The sequence below is a fragment of the Neltuma alba genome, unplaced genomic scaffold (assembly GCF_004799145.2).
Source record: "Neltuma alba isolate B1F8T4 unplaced genomic scaffold, ASM479914v2 tig00012964_pilon, whole genome shotgun sequence".
Lineage (NCBI taxonomy): Eukaryota > Viridiplantae > Streptophyta > Magnoliopsida > Fabales > Fabaceae > Neltuma > Neltuma alba.
In genome coordinates, this window is record NW_021637323.1 from 213800 (window position 1) to 235986 (window position 22187).

General features: G+C 35.4%; 2 protein-coding genes across 2 annotated transcripts; both read right to left on the reverse strand.

Moving 5' to 3' along the window:
- Positions 1-1105: 1105 nt before the first annotated feature.
- Positions 1106-1567, reverse strand: LOC114733087 (uncharacterized). Its single transcript, XM_028920493.1, has one exon. It carries the CDS (start codon positions 1565-1567, stop codon positions 1106-1108), a length of 462 nt encoding a protein of 153 aa, XP_028776326.1.
- A 1460-nt stretch (positions 1568-3027) lies between these two features.
- LOC114733089 (disease resistance protein RGA2-like) lies at positions 3028-5121 on the reverse strand. Its single transcript, XM_028920494.1, has 3 exons — positions 4966-5121; positions 4192-4843; positions 3028-3590 (listed from the first exon to the last, which is right to left on the reverse strand). The coding sequence occupies exons 1-3, from the start codon at positions 5119-5121 to the stop codon at positions 3028-3030; spliced, it is 1371 nt and encodes a 456-aa protein (XP_028776327.1).
- Between the last annotated feature and the right edge of the window lie 17066 nt (positions 5122-22187).

The following is a 22187-nucleotide window of genomic DNA, read 5'->3' on the forward strand; positions in this document are numbered from 1 at the left end:
ACACTATAATAAGAAACAACTTGGAACAGAGAAACAGACGGGACTAAAGCTGAATATTTGTCTACGCAAGCTCGCAAAACGAAACTTTTTCTATTCATCCAAAAAAACAAAAGAAAAAGTAAAGGGAATTAATCAGCTCAATGGAGGAGTTCGGTGTGAGCATTCGGTTATTCGACTCAGTTAACATTGATAATCAAACTAACCAAATAACGGAGATATACATATTTACGGAACCAAACTGAAACTGAAATGCAACAACTAACCGAACTGAACTAACCGAAATAAATTCAGTTCGGTTAGCTAATTTATTCGGTTAGTGGATCTTTTTTTTGGCCTTTTTTTTATTCAAGCAGTATGAGTAGCCTCTACAACATAATAAAAGTCCAAACACAATCTATTTGAAGGCCTACATAAGATCCAAAAGAGCAAACACTAATAAAGAGGTCTGTGTTTAAAGTTTTACTAAAACTATATTATTGCTTCTCGTTTTCAACTCTCTGACCCCTTGCACTTATATAAGGGGAGGTTAGGACTTAGGAGAATCTTCTCTGGCTAGTATACCAATTTTGGCTAGCATACCAACTTTGATTTGTCATCTCTGCTTTATTTTAATTTTTTTATTCTTTTTTGGAGTATTTATTCATCGTTTTAATATGAGATCTGGTGCAGTCAATGTGGTCTAATTATGAAAATGGATACCGCCTTCTAGTAAAAGTTAATATATGACCTCAAAATTTAAAGCAACATTCAGAGATAGATTTCTATTTTTACGCACTGGTTTTGTTTTAGAAACTCTCTTTGCTGGAAATTCAACTTATTTGTTTTTCAAAAAATAACAAAATTTAACCAGTGTTGCTTAATTATTTGCCAAATAAATAATTTTCATTTTAAAATTGCGCATACATATATTAAGAAAGCCAATAAAAAGCCGGTCAAAAAAATATAAAAAATAGTTTTTGAATAAATTTTGGTTATTCATATATAACCGAAATATTTTAAGATACACCGAACTGAACACGGATAACCAAAATAACTGAAATAATTAACTAAAAAATAAAAAATAAAAACTGAATTAACCAAAATCCAATTAAGTTCGGTTTGGCATTTAGTTATAGTTCGGTTTTGCTCTGTGCAGATTCTCAACATCTTGCGCCCTTCGAAATTCTTCTTGTGCTTCTTCATCTTCATCGTCCCCACACTCATACATAGATCTGACCTGACAAAGCTGATCCTCCAAGTACTTCTGCAAGAGGCCCTTCTCCTCATCGCTACCGCATCCACTGCAACCTTCCTCGCATCGTCTCAGCCGATCATCGTCGCGGGAATCACGGAAGAAGTTCCGCCAGAGACAGCAGCGGAGGCAGAGATCTACTGCGCATCGGAAAGAGAAAGCGAAGAAGAGGAGGCAAAGGAGTAGAGGGGAGCAAAGCAGGATCAAGGGGTAACGAATCCGGCGATTGCAAAGCCAGGAGGAGGCGGCGCCGACGGCACTCACAAGGAAGGGCGGGACGATCGAGGCGGTGGGCGTCACAATTGTACGGCGGAAGGGACAAATATACAAGTGCATATATCAAGTATATGATATATATATATATATATCTAGATTTGATTTTCCAACACCATAGCAGGGATCTTCAAGCATCAAACAAGGAATCTCAAAGCCAGGTTTATTACGATCTTAAAGTTTGTGTGAACTATGAGAGCCAAATTATTTTCTATTACATTCTTTTTTATTCTAACAAATAATAAAAGACCTCGAAGAAGTGAAGGTAACAAGAGACCCATTGTTTATTCCGAAAGAACATTTAGAATGTGAACAATTTTGAAACCCCTGCATGTACTGATACACATATTAGATTCTTGTCTTTATCAAGAAATGCTCTTCTCTGTTTTGTGCAGTTTTTGATGGAGATAACTCCTGCAGAAGTTGATGAAAGTGCAATAATATTGCTCAATTGATATCCCATGTTATGGTTAGCATTATTCCACTTAATTAAATGCTTATATTATATACTCTTCGCACAGTTTTGAGTTGAAAGCTTTTCATGGAACATCACATTCCGGACAATATTTCGAATTAAAAGCTACTTGGGCCAAAATATTTTTTATTTAAAAACAAAAAGAAATGGTTTCAGAGTAAATAATAAAATGGTTTTCTTAAATATTTGTGGTGTTTGTCAATTTCTTTTTTAATAGATGAGGAATTTCGTGGACGATGCTGAATATCAATTTTTTATTATTTTTTTCACCACCAAAAGAGTAAAATAATTGAATCAATGTTTTGGAAAAATTTTACTGGCTACTCTAACTAAAATGCTTTGTGTCAATATGAGCTCAAGAAAAAGAAGCTAATGAGGATTTTGCAGACAAGCATGGGAGAAGCTGTCGTCGCCAAAGCTGAATGGAAAGACACCGAGTTGGGGAGCATGAGAAGAGGTGGTGAAGTCGCATGGAGTTTTTGGGAAGGAGGAGCCATGTGGAGCTGAGTTGGAAACAAAACTTTGCCACATTAAATTTACACAACATCAAATCCAGGAAATATAAAAATTCTATTTCAGTACAATTTCCACAAATTATTCATTAATTAACAAAATTAATAGTAATTAAAAGTCTTTTTAAAAGAGTTCAAACCACAACTTCGAAGATCTCATGAATGCACAGGAAATAGAATTTGGACTTGATCAGTGGTAGCATCTTTTCTTGAACATGTAACATGGCAACGGCACGCACAAACGCATGATGAGGACTGCGAGAGAAAGAATATAAGCTATGTGTGAAGCTACTAGTGAAGAGAAGAATGGAGTTAAAGGTAAATATATACATACCCTGATTTTGTTAAAATGGATTATCAGAAAACCCATTATTTATTCACCACTCAATCTTTGGTATATGAGCAAGTTCTGGCCAATCCAAGCCCTCTAATTTCTGTCCGTATCTTTGCTTTAAAGCAGAGCAACTATGGACATTAAAATGCTGCAATGATGTGAGACTCTTTATTGAGCCTGGAAGTGATGCCAAAGAAGTACATTAGGAGAGGTCAAGAGATTGCAATGATGTGAGAGTTCCGATGGACTCTAGAAGTAATGCCAAAGAAGTGCAATTAGAGAGGTCAAGAGATTGCAGTGATGTGAGATTTCTGATAGACTCTAGAAGTGATGCCAAATAAGTGCAATGATCGAGGTCAAGAGATTGCAATGATGTGAGTCTTCCAATGGACTCTGGAAGTGATGCCAAAGAAATGCATTCGGAGATTTCTAGATATTGCAATGATGTGAGACTCCCTATCCACTTTGACAACCATTTGCCACTAAATTCACAAATAATTAGTTCTCTAATTGTGTGAGGCGGCTCTAAAGCTTCTAAAATTATCTCATAATCATCATCATCATGCTCATATTCTTCCACAGATGAATGTGAAGATGCCTCCCAGCTTAAGGCTAGTCCTCCAAGGTATGACATGTGAAGCAGAAACTTTGATGACTCAACCTCCTTTACCTTTCTCCGCTGCCCTCTCAAATTTGTAATCTCCAAATTTCCCCTTACACAGATCAAATCACGTGGCTCAGTTATCCTTGCACCACCACCACTCCCTTCATCCACAATAATGTTGTCAGTGTTTAGAGATTAGTCAAACACCTCAAACCACATGGCATACATGGTAAGTGCCAATAACCATCCAATTCAAGATGTCTGAGTCTTACCAATCTCTTCAAGTCACTAGGAAGTTCTATTAAAGATATACAAGCATTAAGTTTTAAGGTTAGCAAGTTATACAACTTGGTGATTCCCCGTGGGAGTTTCTTAAGTTTAATATTTTTAGTTAAATCAAGATATCTTAAATGCTTCAAGTCTCCGATACTCTTTGGAATTTCCAACTTTTGCTTTACAAGAACCAATACACGTAAGTGCTTTGGAAGTGATGTTGTAGACCCACAAATTAGATTAAGAACTCTTGACTCAAGATAAATTCCAAATGTCCTTGTAGGAACAAAATTGTTCTCATTTTTTTGGAGTTGGCATTGCCAAGTGGAAGCTTCCAAGCATCGTCAAAATGAATTGACATATGACGAATCTCATCACCAAATTTCTCTTCTTGTATTCTTTCACTTGTGACAATGCAACACTCATTTTTGGTGATTGATTGTGCTAGATCATGTATGAGGTCATGCATCTTACACAATCATATATCACGAAGAAAATCTTGCACCACATCTTGAAACAAGCATCTCGACAACAACTGCTTGAAATACTCATCACCAACATCTTCCAAGCACCTATTTTTATCTAAGGGTTGAATGAACCCCTTGGCTATCCACAGTCGAATTAGTGTTTTTCTCTCAATCTTGTAATCTTTTGGAAACAAGGAGCAAAATGAAAAACAATTTTTCAAATAGGAGGGCAGATGATCATAACTAAGTTTAAGGATAGAAAATATCTTATTATCCTCAGAATCTATATTTACAAGGTCATTGTCCCTAAAATATGACCACTCACTCACTCCCAACTTTTTTGTGAACAACAGGCTACCAATGGTTCTTATTGCGAGTGGAACTCCAGCACATTTTTTCATAAAATCCTTTCCAATCCCTACCAACTCTTGATTATCAGGTTCTTTTCCATCCTGAAAAGCCACTCTACAAAACAGCTCCCAAGAGTTTTCAAAATCCAAATCATTTAAATTAAGAGGTGCAAGAGTGCCCATTATTTGTGCCACTTTCTCACTACGAGTAGCCACAGTGATCATGCTTCCCTTTTTTCCTTCCCTCAACAAGCTTTCCAATTCAAGCCATTTTTCACGATGCTCATTCCAAACATCGTCTAAAACAAGCAGAAAAAGTTTTCCCTAATCTTGTTCATTAAATCTTGTGTGACCTTTTCCTTCTGACGATTTGTTTCATTATCGTCAATGATATTTTGAGCTATTCTCTTAATGTTAAACTCACCCAATTCATCAGACACACAAACCCACTCCTTTAGGTCAAAGTGGTTTTTCACAGCCTCGTCATTATAGACTTGTTGAGCAAGTGTGGTCTTCCCCAATCCACCAATCCCAACTATGGCTATTACTGAAATGTTACTTTTCACATCAAGAGGGTTTAAAAGGATGTCAACAAGTTGCATCCTTTCATTGTCTCTCCCTACAACATCTTCCTTCCTCACAAACGAGTGGGTTTGCCTCCAATCATAAGACTCAATGGAAGCATTGTGTAAGAACCCTCTACCTCAAGACATTTTAACCCATCACAAAACCTCTACTATGGTAGAAAAGGGAAGTTGTTAATACGAGCTACCATAGTAGAAGGAAAATTTCATATTTTTAGAAATTGACTTTCAAACTCGGGTCGACCCGATAGACGTTGCATGCAACTGAAATAATCCATTTACATCTACTGGGCCTCCGAGCCTCCGGCCCGGGTAACACATACATCAAGACAGCCCATCCAAATAGGTTTTCAACCATATAACAAAGTTCCGTAAAACAATAGCAATGGCCTCCGGCCAACAAAACGAGTAGATAATGTATTCTCCAATTTACAATAAGGCCGGGAATCAGAATATTTCAAGAAAACCCTAGCTGTGGCAATATACAACTATCCATACATAAATAAAGCTAGAGGCCTAAAGCTAACCAAGCTCAAGCCTCCGCGTCTCTTCCCGAAGGCCCACGCCTAGAACCCTCACCTGAAAACATTTTAAACCACGGGGTGAGACAAAGTCCCAGTAACCAACCTTTCCAATACTAGGTACTACTAAATAGGTGCTCGTGAGGTGTCAAGTGGGGCAGTTCACAAATAATACATAATGATAGCCACAACAATTTATGCAGTGCAATGATGCAATCCCATCAACCAAATCCCTCACTTTGGGGGATTTTCAGGAGCCGAACCCGGCCTATCCCTCACTATGGGGGACGTAAGGAGCCATAAAGGCCTATCCCTCACTCTGGGGGACGTAATGAGCCCGAAGGCCTATCCCTCGCTATGGGGGACGTAAAGAGCCAACCATCATGCATTAATGGAGGCCTTACCACGTGGTAGTAACCGACAAAACTCTCACCAATTTCCCAATTAATGCATCATGCTCAAATCATAATCAAGAGTAATAATCATTTCACAAATAACCTCATTCAGTGGCATATCTTTCACAATTCCACAAATTCATTCATCATAAATCCAAACCCCACAAGACGGTTTTCCATTTTTATATACAACATATAATTCGAACACAATTACTATTTGGAGCACAAAACACAAATCTACTCACGATACCACATAAGCAAGTACTAAGGATTGGAAAGTGGTTACCTCTCGCCTGAGCAAGGAATAAAAACCGACGATGTGGCCCCGTGCACCACCAAGACTCACAACCGGTCTACACAAGCACACAAACACACAACCAACATATATTAGCTTTCAAACTAATAATGTGGCCAAAACAACACTTGGGGACACAAAATTCCTATCTCCCATCAAAACTCTACCCAACTCAAAGGGTATAACTATCAAAACAACACTCCAAAGTCCTCAAAGTCTATTAAAACATCAAGTCTCCTTCCAAGCATCAATTATAGTTCAAACCTCAAGGGCCCACTATAGGAATTCAACCTCCAACAACCCATTTGAACAATTAAGGTTCCAACAACAAATCTAAACCGATTAAACATCCAATTTAACCCTCCTTAACATAACCCAATTCACAAAACTCAAAATCAATCTCTACATTATCATCCTCAATCCCAAATCATCCAATTCCATAAACCCTAACTCCAAAATTCAAGATTCTTTAAACCCAAGGAAACTACACCGATTAAATACTTAAACTAACCCAATGCAATCAATTAAACCCAAAACAATCGGTCAAAAACCTCAGTTCAATCACAACTTAGAAAAACCTAGAGTTCCACTAAAAATCCTCAGATTTTCCAAGTAATTCTAAGAAAGAAAGAAGATTAGAGGTTAAAATCACTTACTTGAGGTAATGGATCCTTAGAAATGTCTTTCCCAAGCCTCCTCCACGAAACCCTAGCAGAGCTTCTCTCTCCTCCTTCAGATTTTCCAATTTTCGCACATCTGAACCCTCCAACGATTATATAGAATCGCGACCTTTCGCCGCGGCGAACTCCATCTTCGCCGCGGCGAACTAATCCCGAGAGGGATTACTCGCCTGAAAAACCGACTTCGCCGCGGCGAACCCCAATCTTCGCCGCGGCGAAAGCTTCCCGAGAGGAAACTCTCGCTCGCCCAGAAGAACTTCGCCGCGGCGTGCCCTTACCTTCGCCGCGGCGAAACCTTCCCGAAAGGGAAGCCTCGCTCACCTGAACAACTTCGCCGCGGCGTGCCCCTACCTTCGCCGCGGCCAAACCTTCCCGAGAAGACACTCCCCTCTAAAACCCCCGGTTCGCCGCAGCAAAGTAAACTTCGCCGCGGCGAACATACCCTGAGAGGGGTACGTTCACCTATACCTCCAACATACCTCAAATCCAACCCAAACACCCAAATCAAGATTAAATTGCTAATCTATCCTCAAAATCAACCCAAAAGAGGCTATTAAAACCTGATCAAACTTAGGATGTTACACATTGAAAGATATTTCACTCAAATACAAATTGTTCTTCTCATTGAAAATGCCATCAAGTTTCTTCCTAATAGCCCGAATTTGACAACCCATTTTAGCAGCACAAACAGTTCGATTGTTTTTGGAGAAGAATATGCGTACCTCCTTACCTTTTTTGTCTTTGGTCATTACTTCCCTGGCAACCTCATCAGCTGAGTAGGCATCCAACAAGTCTTCCGCATCAAACAGCACATCTTTTAGCTTTTGTAGCCATTCATTGATTAGCTGACTCTTCATGGTCTTTCTCTCAGCATCAAGGAGTACAGCTTTGATTGCAGTGACCATGCTCTTCATGCTCTCCAAATCATCTCGGAAGTTGCAAATGAGATCAAGCTCTTTAGAGGCCAAAGAGCCCAATAGCCCAATGACTCTATCAGCAATGGCTTCCATTGATTAATTCGAAGGCAAATGCAATTGATGGGTTTGTATAAGGAGGGTAATATGGATAATTGTTGGGTGATATATGATAATGTACCTCCCACAATGAAGCATATACAAGTATATATATATAGCCTTGTTTTGGGTGCTTCTTGAGAGTAAAAGAATATTTGATGCTTCTGTCATCGAACAAAGTTAAAGATCAAATTCTTTTCTCCACTTACAATAAATAAGTGATGCAAGGCTACTAGTTAGAGAGAAATGAATAAAGTGATTCTCATATATGCTTTAAGAAATAGCTCCATACAAGTAACCTCTGTGGGTATTCTATCTCGAACAAGTTACTAAGAATTATAAACTTTTGACAAATTTTAGTTAGTCCAGCAGAAAATGTCAAAGCTATAATAACACTTCTAATTAGAATGTCATTGGAAAGCAAACGGTTAGTTGATTACTTGCATTGTAAAACAACTATATTATTTACAAGGAAATTAAACGTTAGTTCTGTAAAACCAGCAATGGGATTAGGTGGAAAGAAAAGAAACAACGAAGAGATGCTTTACATTTCCCAAAGTGAAAAGTGGGGACAAATACATGATTATCTTATTCGAGGAAATTGCATAAATTCTAATACTTGTCTTACTCATGCAAGTTTCAAACATTCTAATGATAGAAAAATGGTTCAAGAAAAACATATCAGATACTTGTGAAGAGCTACATCAATTATTAACGTCTGGTTAATAATAATATTAATTATTAATGGAGGAGAAAAGGGTAACAGAAAAAAGACTACATAAGAGAAAAAGAGATATAAAGAAACTACAGAGACTGAAAGAGAAAACTCGACCCTAAATTTATTCAATTCATAGGTACCTTACAAAATGAGATTAAAAAAACTATATATAACCTCAAATTTAATCCAAAGAATTAAATACATAATATTGTAAAAATTCTAAAATTAAATGAAAAGATAACAATAAAGGATAGATCCAAAACGATAACGATCAATTAAAATTAAAAAAAATATTTTCAAATCTTTTCTAATAAAGCTGAATATTTGAAAATCCTAACAAATCATTATTTCATATCCCATCAATTATACTTTTATTAATACTGTTAGATTTTGGGCTTGGATTCGTTCTTAATGGGTCGGACTATTTGACTGGATATTAAGAGAATATACCAATCAAATATCCAAACAAGTGATATGTTTGACTCGGTCAAACATTCTGAATCAAATCTAATCGGTTACGATATAAATTTAATTAATTTATATTATATAGATTAAACATATATATATTAGAGAGATATATATTTAGAATTGATTATGTTTGATTTTGAATTTGGATTCAAAATTCATAATCTTATAAGTCAAAGATATATCTGAATATCCAAATTCAAATTCAAATTGATAGGCTTAATGGATATTTTGGCTTTTCAAAATATCCCATAGCCAAAGCTATAAATTGAGGCCTCCACCCATTGGTTCAACTCATCTATCTCTCTCTTATTCTTTCTTGCAAAGAGGTGCTTGTTGTGCACTCAAAAACTTAGACTTTTATAATCTAACTTGTAGCATGAGCTTAGAAGATTTAACCGACTCGACCTGAGATCTGACCCAATACATTTTCCAGTCTCTCTTTTATTTATCTTACGTTGGCGTCAAAACCCTGCTAATCTTGAGGCTTTACACACACAAACGTGTGTGTATATTATTTGGGCTCCACCAGATTTTTTTGAACCTGCCACTGTCGCATCTGTTGATTATCTATGTGCGTTTATTTGCATCGTTCATGTGCTCCATGCTTGACTTGCAACTTTGATTCAAGAAACCCACTCTAATTTTTTTATTTGAAACCCAAAAACAGTGACTGAATTGCCATAAGGTTCAAAACACTATGCAATCTTCTTCCATCAAAGTTACGTCGTCAGCCGTCTGAATTTTTTTTTTGGGCCTTTAAAAATGTGTCTTTTTAAAGAAAATGAAGCCATACGATTGTAAAACTCAAAGAGATGATTCCATAGACATCCAAAACGCGTAAAACGGGACTCAGAGGTGAAAGTTATGCAAGAATGAAGTGACAGGTCGCGACGTGTAATATCCTAGTTTTTATTACTAGTATTTAAATAAGTCTATAAGGAGATTATTACTTAGTAAATAAGTTTTAATTCTCTAGTTATTCAAGAAAAGAGAATTACTAGAAATAAGATTTATAAAATATTTTTATATATAAGAAAATTACTAAATAATAATAATAAAACGGATTAAAAAGAAGAAGAAAATGCAAAGAAAATTAAAAAAAATAGGGTTTTGAACTGTAATTTTATCTCCTTTTAATATGGGGTCTTTAACTGGAATTTACCTTAAAATTATATTTTAACCGTTGGGTGGGGGCCGAGAGGCGTGGTCTTTCTTTTTCTTCTTCTTTTTTTTTTTTTTGGTGAAGTCTTTCTTTTTCTTCTTCTCCAGCGCGTTTCTCCCTTTCTCCAGTAGGGTCTTAACATTTACAGACTATTTTAGTAAGTTAAATGACTTTTTTTAATCAAATTTTCTTCATGAAAATTTTTCTACTCATTTAAATCTATCTGAAGATTATAGTTTTATACTATTTAGAGAAAATTTTTGGATTAGGATTTGGAACAATTGTTGAGTTTTGATAATAAATTACTATAGTATTGTAGAGCTATTTTAATATATCATTTCTATAAGTTTAGTTTTATTTATTGATTGACCTAATATTTTTAAATGAATTATTTTAATTAAACAGATATTTATTTGTGGAAAATATGATATTTTTGCTATGGAACTTTTGATTTAAATTATTTATTTAAGCGTATTTGATATATATTGAATTTCTAATGGTTTATTTTTGAGATTTAAACTTGAGATAGGATTTCTAAATTTTAAATAAGATAATTTCAGATTTTACAACTTTGAGAAAAATGTGTATTAAAGTAAATATTTTGAAAGGTTTAAATGAAAATTATGAATTGTTAGGATATATTAATTTTGTACTAAAAGATTTAATTATGGGTTATGAGAGGTTCGGAGTTTTAGTATAGAATTAGAAACTTTAAATTATATATATATATTAGCTCAAGTAATTAATTAAATAACTTGTGTATTGATATGTAAATATATTGATTGTATAGATTAAATTATTGGACTGTTGGTTAAGCACGGGATTAGCCTTGTGGTAATCCTTTTCCTAGTAGGCGAGAAGTAATCACTTTTCACTTATTATTCATGTTAGTAGGTTGTTTATGATTGATTTTGAATTATATAGGATTTATGAAATATTATTGAATTTTGATGAGTTATGAAATCACGTTGTTATTAAAACTGTCTCGTGGGACTTTCTTTATAAAATATATATGTGTTTATGATTATGATGATCTAAAGTGTTTATGAATTAATCGAGAAATGGAAAATCCAAATTGATTTTGATATGTTGTTGATTTATTATGAATATAATATTTTGAGCATTTATGTGAGGGGTGGCGGATGTTGATGATGGGAACTATACCAAAGAGGATATAAGGGGATGAATTATATACATTTGAAGATATAAGGTGGTAGGACTATCAAGTATACACTGATTGGTCCTTTGGCCTAATTACTCATTATAGGTCATTAACACTCCACAAGTAGACTAGAGGGGGAACTTATGGTTCAGTCTTGTGCTCTGTGGATTTTGGCCGATCCATATCACTTGATCAGTGAGCTTGTCTAATTACTAGTCACATGGATGAGGATTTAGCCCATAGGTTCAGTCAGAGGATATAATGTGGGTCGATTGAAGGGAGGTGAGAGGATTTTTTATTGTACTTTGTTATATGCTTTGACAATATGAAATTTGTTTGAATACTATGAATTTGCAATTGTCTCACTTGACACATCACAAGCACTTACTTGTATGCTTGATAAGTAGGATCGTTGATTACTGAGGCTTTTGACTTACCTTGTTGATTTAACACTTTTTCAGGTGATGATTCCCGTTCGGGTCTGTTAGGGAAGGCTTTAGAAGTTTGAGCTATTACTGCAAAATTATAGCGCTTCCACTTTTTTTGATTGTATTGTATAGATGTATGTTACCATAATAGGTTATCATGGTTATGTAAGCATCCTAAGCCCATATTTGCATGTGATTTCTTTGTTTGATATGAGTGGTAAATCCACAATGATCTTTAACATTAGATGACTTTTGATTTTAGAAAGTTATGAAAGGTATTATTCAGTAAAATCGTGTTATGGGCTTATGGTTGAAAATGATATGCTGGGTTCATAATGCCCAAAGCCCTATTCATTGTGAATCTTGTTTTACACGCAGTTAATTTAGAAAAGCTCTTTTAACCATGATAGATATATTTATAGATTGGTTTAATACTTTTTCGTTATGGTTTATTTCATGTGACTTAGGATGCTTACATAACCACGATAGTATTTTTAAATCATTTACAAAGTTTCTTTTCTATCATGGTTAACTTTTTAGTATTAATTAATTTAAAAGGGTAATAGTTTCATTATTACACGACAGACCCATCGGAGCTTCAACCGGGTCTGGAGCAACCCGGTTGGAGGTCAGGGATGACCCTGGCCAGCCAAAACAACGTTGTTTTGGCTGGCCAAGGCATAGCATTTCACTTTAAGTAAAACACTGCGTTCCGGGTTGATTCAACCCGAACCTACCCTGAAGTCCGACTTGACCCAAAAAAAAAAAAGGGGATTTTTTTATTTTAAAAAAAAAACTTTTTTTAGGGACGCACCATATGGGAGCATGGGGCCCACCCTGACCCCTTTAAGTCATACTAAGCACATAAATGTACTCCTTGAGAGGAATGGAGTCCATCAGAGCAGGACCCGTAAGGGAAAAAACACCACCACAACAGTGCATGAAGGACATGTGCCGAGCCCAAGAAGGGCCAACCCTCTCCCTCTTCAATTTTTTTTCATTTTTCTTGAAAGGAAGGCTTCTAGAGGTACATGAGGGCGCATAAAAATGTGTTTTTGGACTCTATTTTGCCTGAAAAATTTCTAAAATCATGAGTTACAAATTGATATATTATGTGCTTTTTTTGTGACATTTTTGGTGCCAAAAATTGCAAATAAATGTGTTTTTTCAATTTTTCCTTTTTAACTTAATAACAAAATTTTGTTTAGGAAAAATATTGCAACCTCAGATTCTAACCCCTTCTTACAAATATTGCCACCAAGTTATTCTCTTCTTTCTAATGCTCTAAAGTCTTCAAGTAATCATACTGAAGAAAGTACTAACAAAAGAAAAACACCTCAATTACAAGTGAGCTCTAATGTAGCTGAGGAGAGCAATGGTAAAAGGAAATTTGTTCCTAACCAGCTAGAAAAAGAGAAGAAAGAAGTTTGTAGACCTAAAGGCATAGATCTAATTGAACAAATAGCAGAAAAGTACACTGACCAATACAAACATAAAAAATGTCTGTTTTCAAAATTAAGCCACTATGCTAAACAAATTACCAATGAGCAAGATGCATTCTTCTATGCAAACGTCGTAATCTAATATAGAGAGAAACTGGCAAGAAGAGGACACTTATTTAATGAAGGTTTTTCGAACAAGGTCTTTATAAATGCTAGAAAGACGTTCAAGAGAGTTTGAAAGAACCAATGATAAAATATATCATGAATGAATAAGCTTTTGTTCTTATTTATTGGATTTTTTTTGTTCTTCTAGTTCATGTTCTCTTCTTCTGATTTTATTTTTTGACTATTGAATTTTATAAACATTCATGCTTTGTTAATAAAAGTTCTCTTTTTAATTATAAATGCTTTATTGAGTGGAAGTTTCATGAGAAAAACTCAAACCTGGGAATATGTTCAAGAAAAGTCAGAGATAAGGAATGTGAGAGGGAAACCAGGAGTAATGGGATGGGAGCTAACCTAGTTGTCTCTTGATCATGAAACTGGCAAGACTTCCACCTGGACGATCTATGACCTACTTGAATAGCGTACATGTTGCATACCATACTAAAATGTATTATTGTTTATATGATAGCATGATGTCTCAAAGGGGAATCAAGTCCATCATAGCTGACCTCGTAAGAGGTGACAATCTATAAGAAGACAATTACAACATGTGGCATTGTAAGATATCATATGTTCTTAAAGACCAAGATGTCACTGATGTGTTACAACTTTTCTTCCAGAGCCTGAGGCGAATGCATCACGAAGGGACCAAGACGGCTACGTGGCCTAGAAAAGAAGGGACACCATCGATAGAATCACTATGCTAAGTGCCATGTTTGACAATATATTGGTATAATTCGAAACACACCCTTCTGTCTCTGCCATATGGCAGCACTAAAATCTGAGTTTGACGGTACCTCTGCTACAAGGCTTAGGAGACTCACTATCAAACTTGACAATTCAAACTGGGCCCTAACACTCCCATAAGGCATCACTTAAAGGCAATGCAGAACTTGATAAGGGAGCTTAAGGAAGCCGAAAGTACCTTATCTGATAAGCAACAGATTGAAGCTGTTATGAGATCTCTCCCAGTCAGATGGGACACCATGAACCATACCATTACACATAATAAGAGTATACAAACTTTTATTGATATAGCTACCTCCAACTGGAGGATGATCAAATAGAGACTGTGAAACCTGTTGGTAAGGCATATTTAACTAAAAGAAAGGGGGGATTGTCCTCCCAAAACCACTCTAAGAGAAACAAAGGTTCTCAAAATAAGAAATGAGGCCCTAAAGTGAAGGAGGGAAGGCAGGAAATCTGCAAAGAAGCGGAAAATAACAACCGTTAAATGCTATACTTGCCAGTAGAAGGGGCATTATGCCAAGGACTGTCCTGAGCAGAAAAGGGTATTGAATTCAGATTCCATACATTTCTCTTATGTTTCTAGCACTGTATTTATTGTTGAAACTAATCCTGTATGGGTTATAGACTCAGGGGCAATAGACCATAGAAGCAAGGATCCTGGCAACTTCACAGAATTTTGTCAATTACTAGTAAGAAGCAGATGGCTTTATGTGAGGAATAACGTGAGAGTAGAAGTCAAAGAGATTAGCACTTGTGAGCTGACCCTACATGGAGGAAAAACCCTAGTCCTACAAATGTTCTTTATGTTCCGGATATCTGACAAAATCTTGTGTCTATTATTTCCTTGGTTTAATTTCATTTCAATATCTTTTTCCATGATTTCATCATAGACATTTTGTATGGGACTAATTTTTTGGTTTCTGGTTATGTTTTGGATGGTTTCTTTGTTTTGGAGAATTTTAATAGCAATTTTAATTCTAGTTCTTGCTGTGCGCTTTCTTCCGATGTCAATTACGATATATGGCACACTAGATTAAGACATATTCGTCAAGAACCTATAACCAAATTAGCAAAAGAGGGTTTGCTAGGAAACGTGTCCGAAAAGGAAATGTCTCCATATGAACATTTCCTGGCTAGCAAGAGCACAAGGAAACCTTTCAGAAAAGCAACCAAGGCTAACCACCCTCTTGAATTGGTATACTCTAATATTTACAAACCAATAAGTATAAGCACATATCATGGAGCATGGTATTTTATTACCTTCATTGATGATTCTTCTCGATATGGCTATACTTACTTGATTTCCTACAAATCTGAGGCATTAAAGGGCATTAGAAAATATCTCAATCTACTGAAAAATCAGCTAGGTACCAAAGTCAAAGCCTTAAGAACTAACCGAGGTTGAGAATACCTCTCTGATTAGTTCAAAGAGCTCTGTGAAGAAAAGGACATTGTTAGGCAACTAACAATCCTTGACACTCCTCAATAAAATTGAGTTGCTGAAAGGAGAAACAGAACTCTCCTTGATATGGTTAGATCAATGATGGCACAAGTTGAGCTACCAACCTCATATTGGATAGACACTCTTTTAACTGCCACATTCACACTTAACCGAGTGCCTTTTAAATCAGTCACCACAACCCCTTACGAATCATATACAAACTGCAAATTGGATCTAAGCATCATAAAACCATGGGGTCAGCAGCCTACCTCTGTGATTCTTCCCACAAATATGACAAGTTGGAACCGAGAGGCAAAAAGTGTATCTTCATAAAGTACTCTAAGAACTCTAAGGGATATGTCTTCATTGGTGAAAATAGTAACGACTCAGTGACTAAGATAGAATCAAAGGACCCAACATTCATAGAAACCAAATTTTTTAGTAGAGTGAGTATTGATCGAACAAGCTATCTTTATGAAAATAATAGCAATGAGGTATAACAAAGTGTTCCTTGGTCTACTGATCCGAGTGAGAGGGTTGAACCATTTTCACAATAAGATTTGACCCAGCCATAGGAAGATCTTGCGGCAACCCCACTTAAGAGAAGTAATAAAGACAAAACTCCTAGGAGACGCTTCTCCGTTGAAGGAGCAACTTTCATCATCAATTCAAAAAACGATGAAGAAGACCCCGTAAGTGTCAAAGAAGCACTAACAGGGCGTGCTAAGGAAAAATGGCAAAAGGCCTTATAAAAGGAAAAGGATTCCACGGAGTCCAACCAAGTATGAGAGTCAGTTAATTTACCACCTGCCTGAAAGGCAATTGAGAGTAAGTAGGTTCTCAAGTACAAACGCAAGGCTGATGGATCAATTGATAAACCCAAAGCAAGCTTAGTTGCCAAAGGGTACACATAACAGGAATAAGTGGATTATGGGGACCCTTTCTCACCTGTTATACATTTTAACTTGATATGATTGATATTAACCCTAGTAGCAAGTTTAGACTTAAACTTACATCAAATAGATGTAAAAACCGCTTTTCTAGATGGAGAACTAGATGAAAAAATCTATATGGAACAGTTGAGGGCTTCATACAAAAAGAAAATGAACAAAACGTTTATAAACTCTTGTTATCCATTTATGGACTCAAGTAATCATCTAAGCAGTAGTGCTTGAGGTTTCACAAAGCTATAAGTTCCTATGACTTCGAAATGATCGAGAAAGATCACTATGTTTATATATCAAACGGTTTGGAGACAATTTTGTCATTCTATCCCTCTATGTCGACGATATGCTCTTAACTGGTACCAACCTCAAACTAATCAAGATGATCAAGGAGTGGTTATCCTTGAACTTCAAGATGAAAGGCATGGGTGAAGCAAAATATATCTTAGATGTTAAGATAAGAAGAGATCATTCTAAGAAATTGCTATCATTATCACAAAAGACATACATAGCAAAGATCCCTGAGCGTTTCAATATGAGAGACTGTAAACCTATGGATACCCCTGTGGTTAAGGGTCATAACCTAAACGAGAAAATACACCCTGTAAAACAATATGATACAGAACGCATGAAGAGAGTCCCATACTCAAGTGCTATTAGCAACCTAATATAAGCTATATTGTGTACTAGGCTGGTCATATGCTTTGTAGTTAGATTTGCGAGCTGATTCCAATCCAATCAAGAATAAAACACTGGGAAGCTGTAAAGAGGATTATGAGATATCTGAAAGGAACCATGGACTATGAGTTGTGCTATCAAGAGAACAACTTTCATATGGAGGGTTATTCCGATGCTAATTGGGTAGAGGACCTGAATGAGCAATACTTGACGTCAGGCTATGCATTCCTACTAAACAACGGAGCAATCTCCTAGAGTAGCAAGAAACAAACATGTGTGTCAATTTTGGAAGCAGAATACGTAGCATGTTCTGCAGCTGTCTAAGAAGCTGTATGGCTCAACAAATTCTTTGTATGATTAAGAATCCACGGTGGTAGTGGGGGACCAACTCTAATTTACTACAATAGTCAAGCAATAATGGCCTATGCAAAGGACTCTAAGTACCACAATCATACTAAGCACATAGACATAAAATATCACTTTGTAAGAGATATAATCGCTAAGAAACAAGTGACCGTTCAACACTTGTCCACTCATAAGATATTGGCAGATCTCCTAACCAAGCCTATAGCTAGAGATCCTTTTGTCAAGCATGTAAAGGCTTTGGACATACGTAAAGCATGATATATTGAACTCCTTTTTCATTTTTATCCTTTTTGGTTCAATTGCACAAGCACAAGGCATGTTGTACTAAACCTTCTTTTTCCTCTTACTCAATAATCAAATGCATTTTATCCAATTCAAAAAAAATTTTCTTGTATATACACTTTTGTATTTATACATGCATAGGCATAAGGTATGTAACACTAATATGTCGCACAGATCACAAGGTTAGCTCACTCACATAGGCGACCACCTCACTATGTTCTCGTGAGACATAGAAGGTTTAACAGCAGATGATCACCATAAGATGGTAGAGAAGAATCACTGCACAAATGTCGCCTCAGCTAAACTGAGATGAGACCCATAAAAGTTTAGGCCAAATCATGGATAACGTGTATCCATGAGGCCTATAGCCAGACAAGAAACTCTTCGCTTATATAACATCATATAAAATTGCAATAAGAGAGATCCTGGTTCGGATGTATGAAGTATATTTGGAACTTAAGCTGTACGATGCTACTAAAACCAAAAGCGACATACTCCACTTAGTGGATCAAGCATCGTAGCATGCAATTCATATTACATGAGCTTACTTAACTAAATCCGCAACATGAGATGTAGATGGAAGATCCTTGATCCATTACTGTGTGAGTCCCAGAAAGGAAATAAACCTTTCACAATGCCCTCAAGATTTAGACAGCATCACAAAAGTCTGGTTTAGTGACAGCTACTCTAGCTTAAACTCCATGGTCAAGAATGATTCGATCTAACGGGTTAAGATTGGGAAAGCGACTGTGCTAAATCTAAATGATGAATAGTCAGAAAGAAGATTTATGCTGAAGTACACATTTAAGCTAGTGTCTGTGACATGACCCTTGTAGGTTGAACAAAACGACTAAGCAAGTGTGGACACCATGAGTTTGGAAAGGCAATCTGAGTAAACAAAATAGCTCGAGAGGGATTAGATCTGTCATAAGTAAAGTGTATGGATAAAACTAGGGCATTCGAGGCAACAAGCATATAATTTGCAAGTACACCCAGGATGTCCTTAAGCCTGATCCTGTAAAAAGAACTCCTAGTGCACAAGCACCCAAATCAAGGACATCATGCCCATACAGTCACAACAGACACCTAATATGAAGCAATGAAAGACACAGTTATCGAATAATGGACATCCCATCAAGTACAAGTAGGAGATGTTGGATTTTGGGCTTGGATTCGCCTTGATGGGCTAAACTATTTGACTGGATATTAAGAGAATATACCGATCAAATATCCAAGCAAGATTATGATATGTTTGACTCGGTCAAACATCCTAAATCAAATCCAATTGATTACGATATAAATTTAATTAATTTATATTGTATAGATTAGATATATATTAGAGATATATGTATTTAGAATTGATTACGATTGATTCTGGATTTGAATTCAAAATTCATAATCTTATAAGTCAAAGACATATTTGCATATCCAAATTCAAATTCAAACTAATGGGCTCAGTGGATATTTTGGCTTCCTAAAATACCCCCGAGTGTAATATCCTATTATTTATTAAAAAAAGAAATAAAAAAAATATAAGAGTCAACTTTCCACCAACTTTCGGTGGAAAGTTGAAACTTGAGGGTGGAAAAATTTGGAGAGTGGAAATTGGGAGTGGCATGTGGAAAATTTGGCATTCAAGGAAGACTTTGGGGAGAAGGATTTAATGCCAGAATAAAAATGGGATAGGGTTGTTGGAGAAATGAAGAATAAAAGGGATAGGGGATGTAGAAGTTGAGAGAATGCATGAGAGAAAGAGGGGAGGAGAGAAAGAGAGCGAGAGAGAAATAGAAAGAGCATAGCAGCAGTCCTCGTGAAGGAGTAGACAAAGTTTTGAAGATAATTTAGGTACATAAAATTATTTCTTTTTATCAAACTTTCTTTATGAATATTTCCTGTATATTTTGAGCTTCCTATTTACATTATTACTATAGTGATTGGAGAAAATTTTAAAATTTATATATGATCTAAGTATTGAGTTTTGACAAAAGATGACTATAGAAATTTAGAAGTAAATCAGTTGTTAATTTTAATCGATTTAGATTTCTCTATTTGTTAGTTTTAGTATTTAAATTAATTTATTTAGTTGAAAATCTGTTATTTATGGGATATACCATATTTTTACCGATTAAATTTAAGTTAAATAATTGATATGGATTGTTTGATATATTATTGAGATTTTAATTGGTTTAGTTTTATTTATTGGGTGACTGGAAGTTTTAAAATAATTATTGTAGCTAAAAATTTTATTATTAATGGAAATATATATATGGTAGTTATACCATTAAATTTTTTATTAGATTATTTATTTATAAATATTTGAAGTATTATTGAATTTTTGATACTTTGATTTTGAGATTTAAACTGAAAATGGGATTTTTAAAATTTAGAACATAGTAATTTTATATTTGAAAATTGTGAAAAATTCTTTTTATTAAGGTAAATAATTTGGAGGTGGTGAATAAATAATTTGGCTTGTTAGAAAATTTTAAGTTATTTCTAAAATACTCAATAATTTTTGGGTTATGAGAGTTGCGGGAATTTAGAATAAAAATTTAATTAAATTAGAAATTTAAATAATATAGAGAAGTTTAATTAATTAATTAATTAGTTTATATTAATATGTGGTTATATTAATTGTGTAGATTAATTATTGGTTGAGCAAAGGATTGACCTTGTGGTAATCCTTAGTATTGCTTTGGTGAGAGATAACCACTTTTCACTTGTTATATGTGCTAATATGTTGTTTGTGAGTATTTTGCTATTTTAGAATAATATTTGTTATTTGGAACTCGAGTAGATATATTATATCTTTTGAGTTATGAAAATTGTCTTGTGGGATTTTTGAAATTGTGATTGAAAAATTTGAAAAAGATATATGATTTATATCTTATGGATTATACTGGGAAAATATTGAGACATTTTTTGTTATATTGTAAATGATTGGTTGTTATTTGGATTTTGGATTGAGCGCTATCCTACCACATGGTAAAGCCGCCATTGGTGCACATTGGTTGGCTTCTTCCTTCGTCACCCATAGTGAGGGATAGGCCTTTGTGGCTTCTTATTCGTCCCCCAGAGTTAGGGATAGGCCTATATGTCTGATTAATCCCTCATAGTGAGGGATAAACTTATGTGGCTTGTGTGTTAGCCCCCATAGTGAGGGTTTGGATGATTGAAATTATATGTCTATGTTTTCGAGAATTAATGACTGTCCCACTTGACACCTTACGAGCATGTGTTAGTATGTATGATGAGTTAGAAAGTTGGTTACTGAGGCGTTTGTCTCACCCCGTAGTTTTTACTATCTTCAGGTGATAGTTCAGGTGATAACCCATCAGGGAGGGCTTCGGAGGCATAGTGTGCTGTTATAGCTTGTATAACCTCCCGACTTTTGTTATATGTGCTGATTTGTTATATATTGCCACATAGGGCCCACATACTCTAATGCTGTAAACTAATACTTTTAATTATTACTATCTGATATAGGAGGTCATTGGAAGGCTAGAGATATTTAAGACTTTGCGTATTACGCTCTTTTGATAGTATTAATTTTTTACTAATGGGTTCCATGACTTATATTAAAATGATTTATCAGTTCGTATGTTTGAAAGTATGAGTTTGGTTTGGGCTAACAGTTGAATGATATTTCTGGATTTTGAAAGTCCAAGACCCAAGTTAACGATCAATGTTGCTCGTAATATAAGTTTATTTCTTTTAACCATGATAGCAAATTTTAAAATTTTAAGATTTCTTCTTTTCTATCATGGTTAATCATTCAAATAAATGGTTGGATTTAATCTAAAGTGATTTTGAAAGAACGGTTGTCACACTGGGCAAAGTTATAAATAGAGGCCTCCCCCCATCAGTTTAATTCACTCTAGTAGTTGAGCCTTCCTACTATCTCTCTCTCTCTTATTCTTTCTTGGAAAGAGATGCTCTGCTGTGCACTGAAAAGCTTAAACTTCATAGTCTAGCTTATAACGTGAGCTCAGAAAAATTCAACCGACCCGAGCCGAGATCTGACCTGATATGTTTCTTGGTCCCTCATTTATTTATCTTACAAATACAATTTCAAATCAAATTCAATTATTTGTTCATTTTTTTGATACACAGACATATTCTATTTTTTCCCGAATTTTCTTTTTATGTAAAATAATCCATCTCTTCAAGTATA

Coding starts and splice junctions, on each gene's coding strand:
- LOC114733089 (XM_028920494.1), bottom strand. CDS start 5,121: ATGCAACTTGTTGACATCCTTTTAAACCCTCTTGATGTGAAAAGTAAC. Junction 4,844..4,965: donor ACTTTGACCTAAAGGAGTGG/GTTTGTGTGTCT, acceptor GAACAAGATTAG/GGAAAACTTTTTCTGCTTGT. Junction 3,591..4,191: donor TGTGGTGCAAGATTTTCTTC/GTGATATATGAT, acceptor TTGTGGATGAAG/GGAGTGGTGGTGGTGCAAGG.
- LOC114733087 (XM_028920493.1), bottom strand. CDS start 1,567: ATGCACTTGTATATTTGTCCCTTCCGCCGTACAATTGTGACGCCCACC.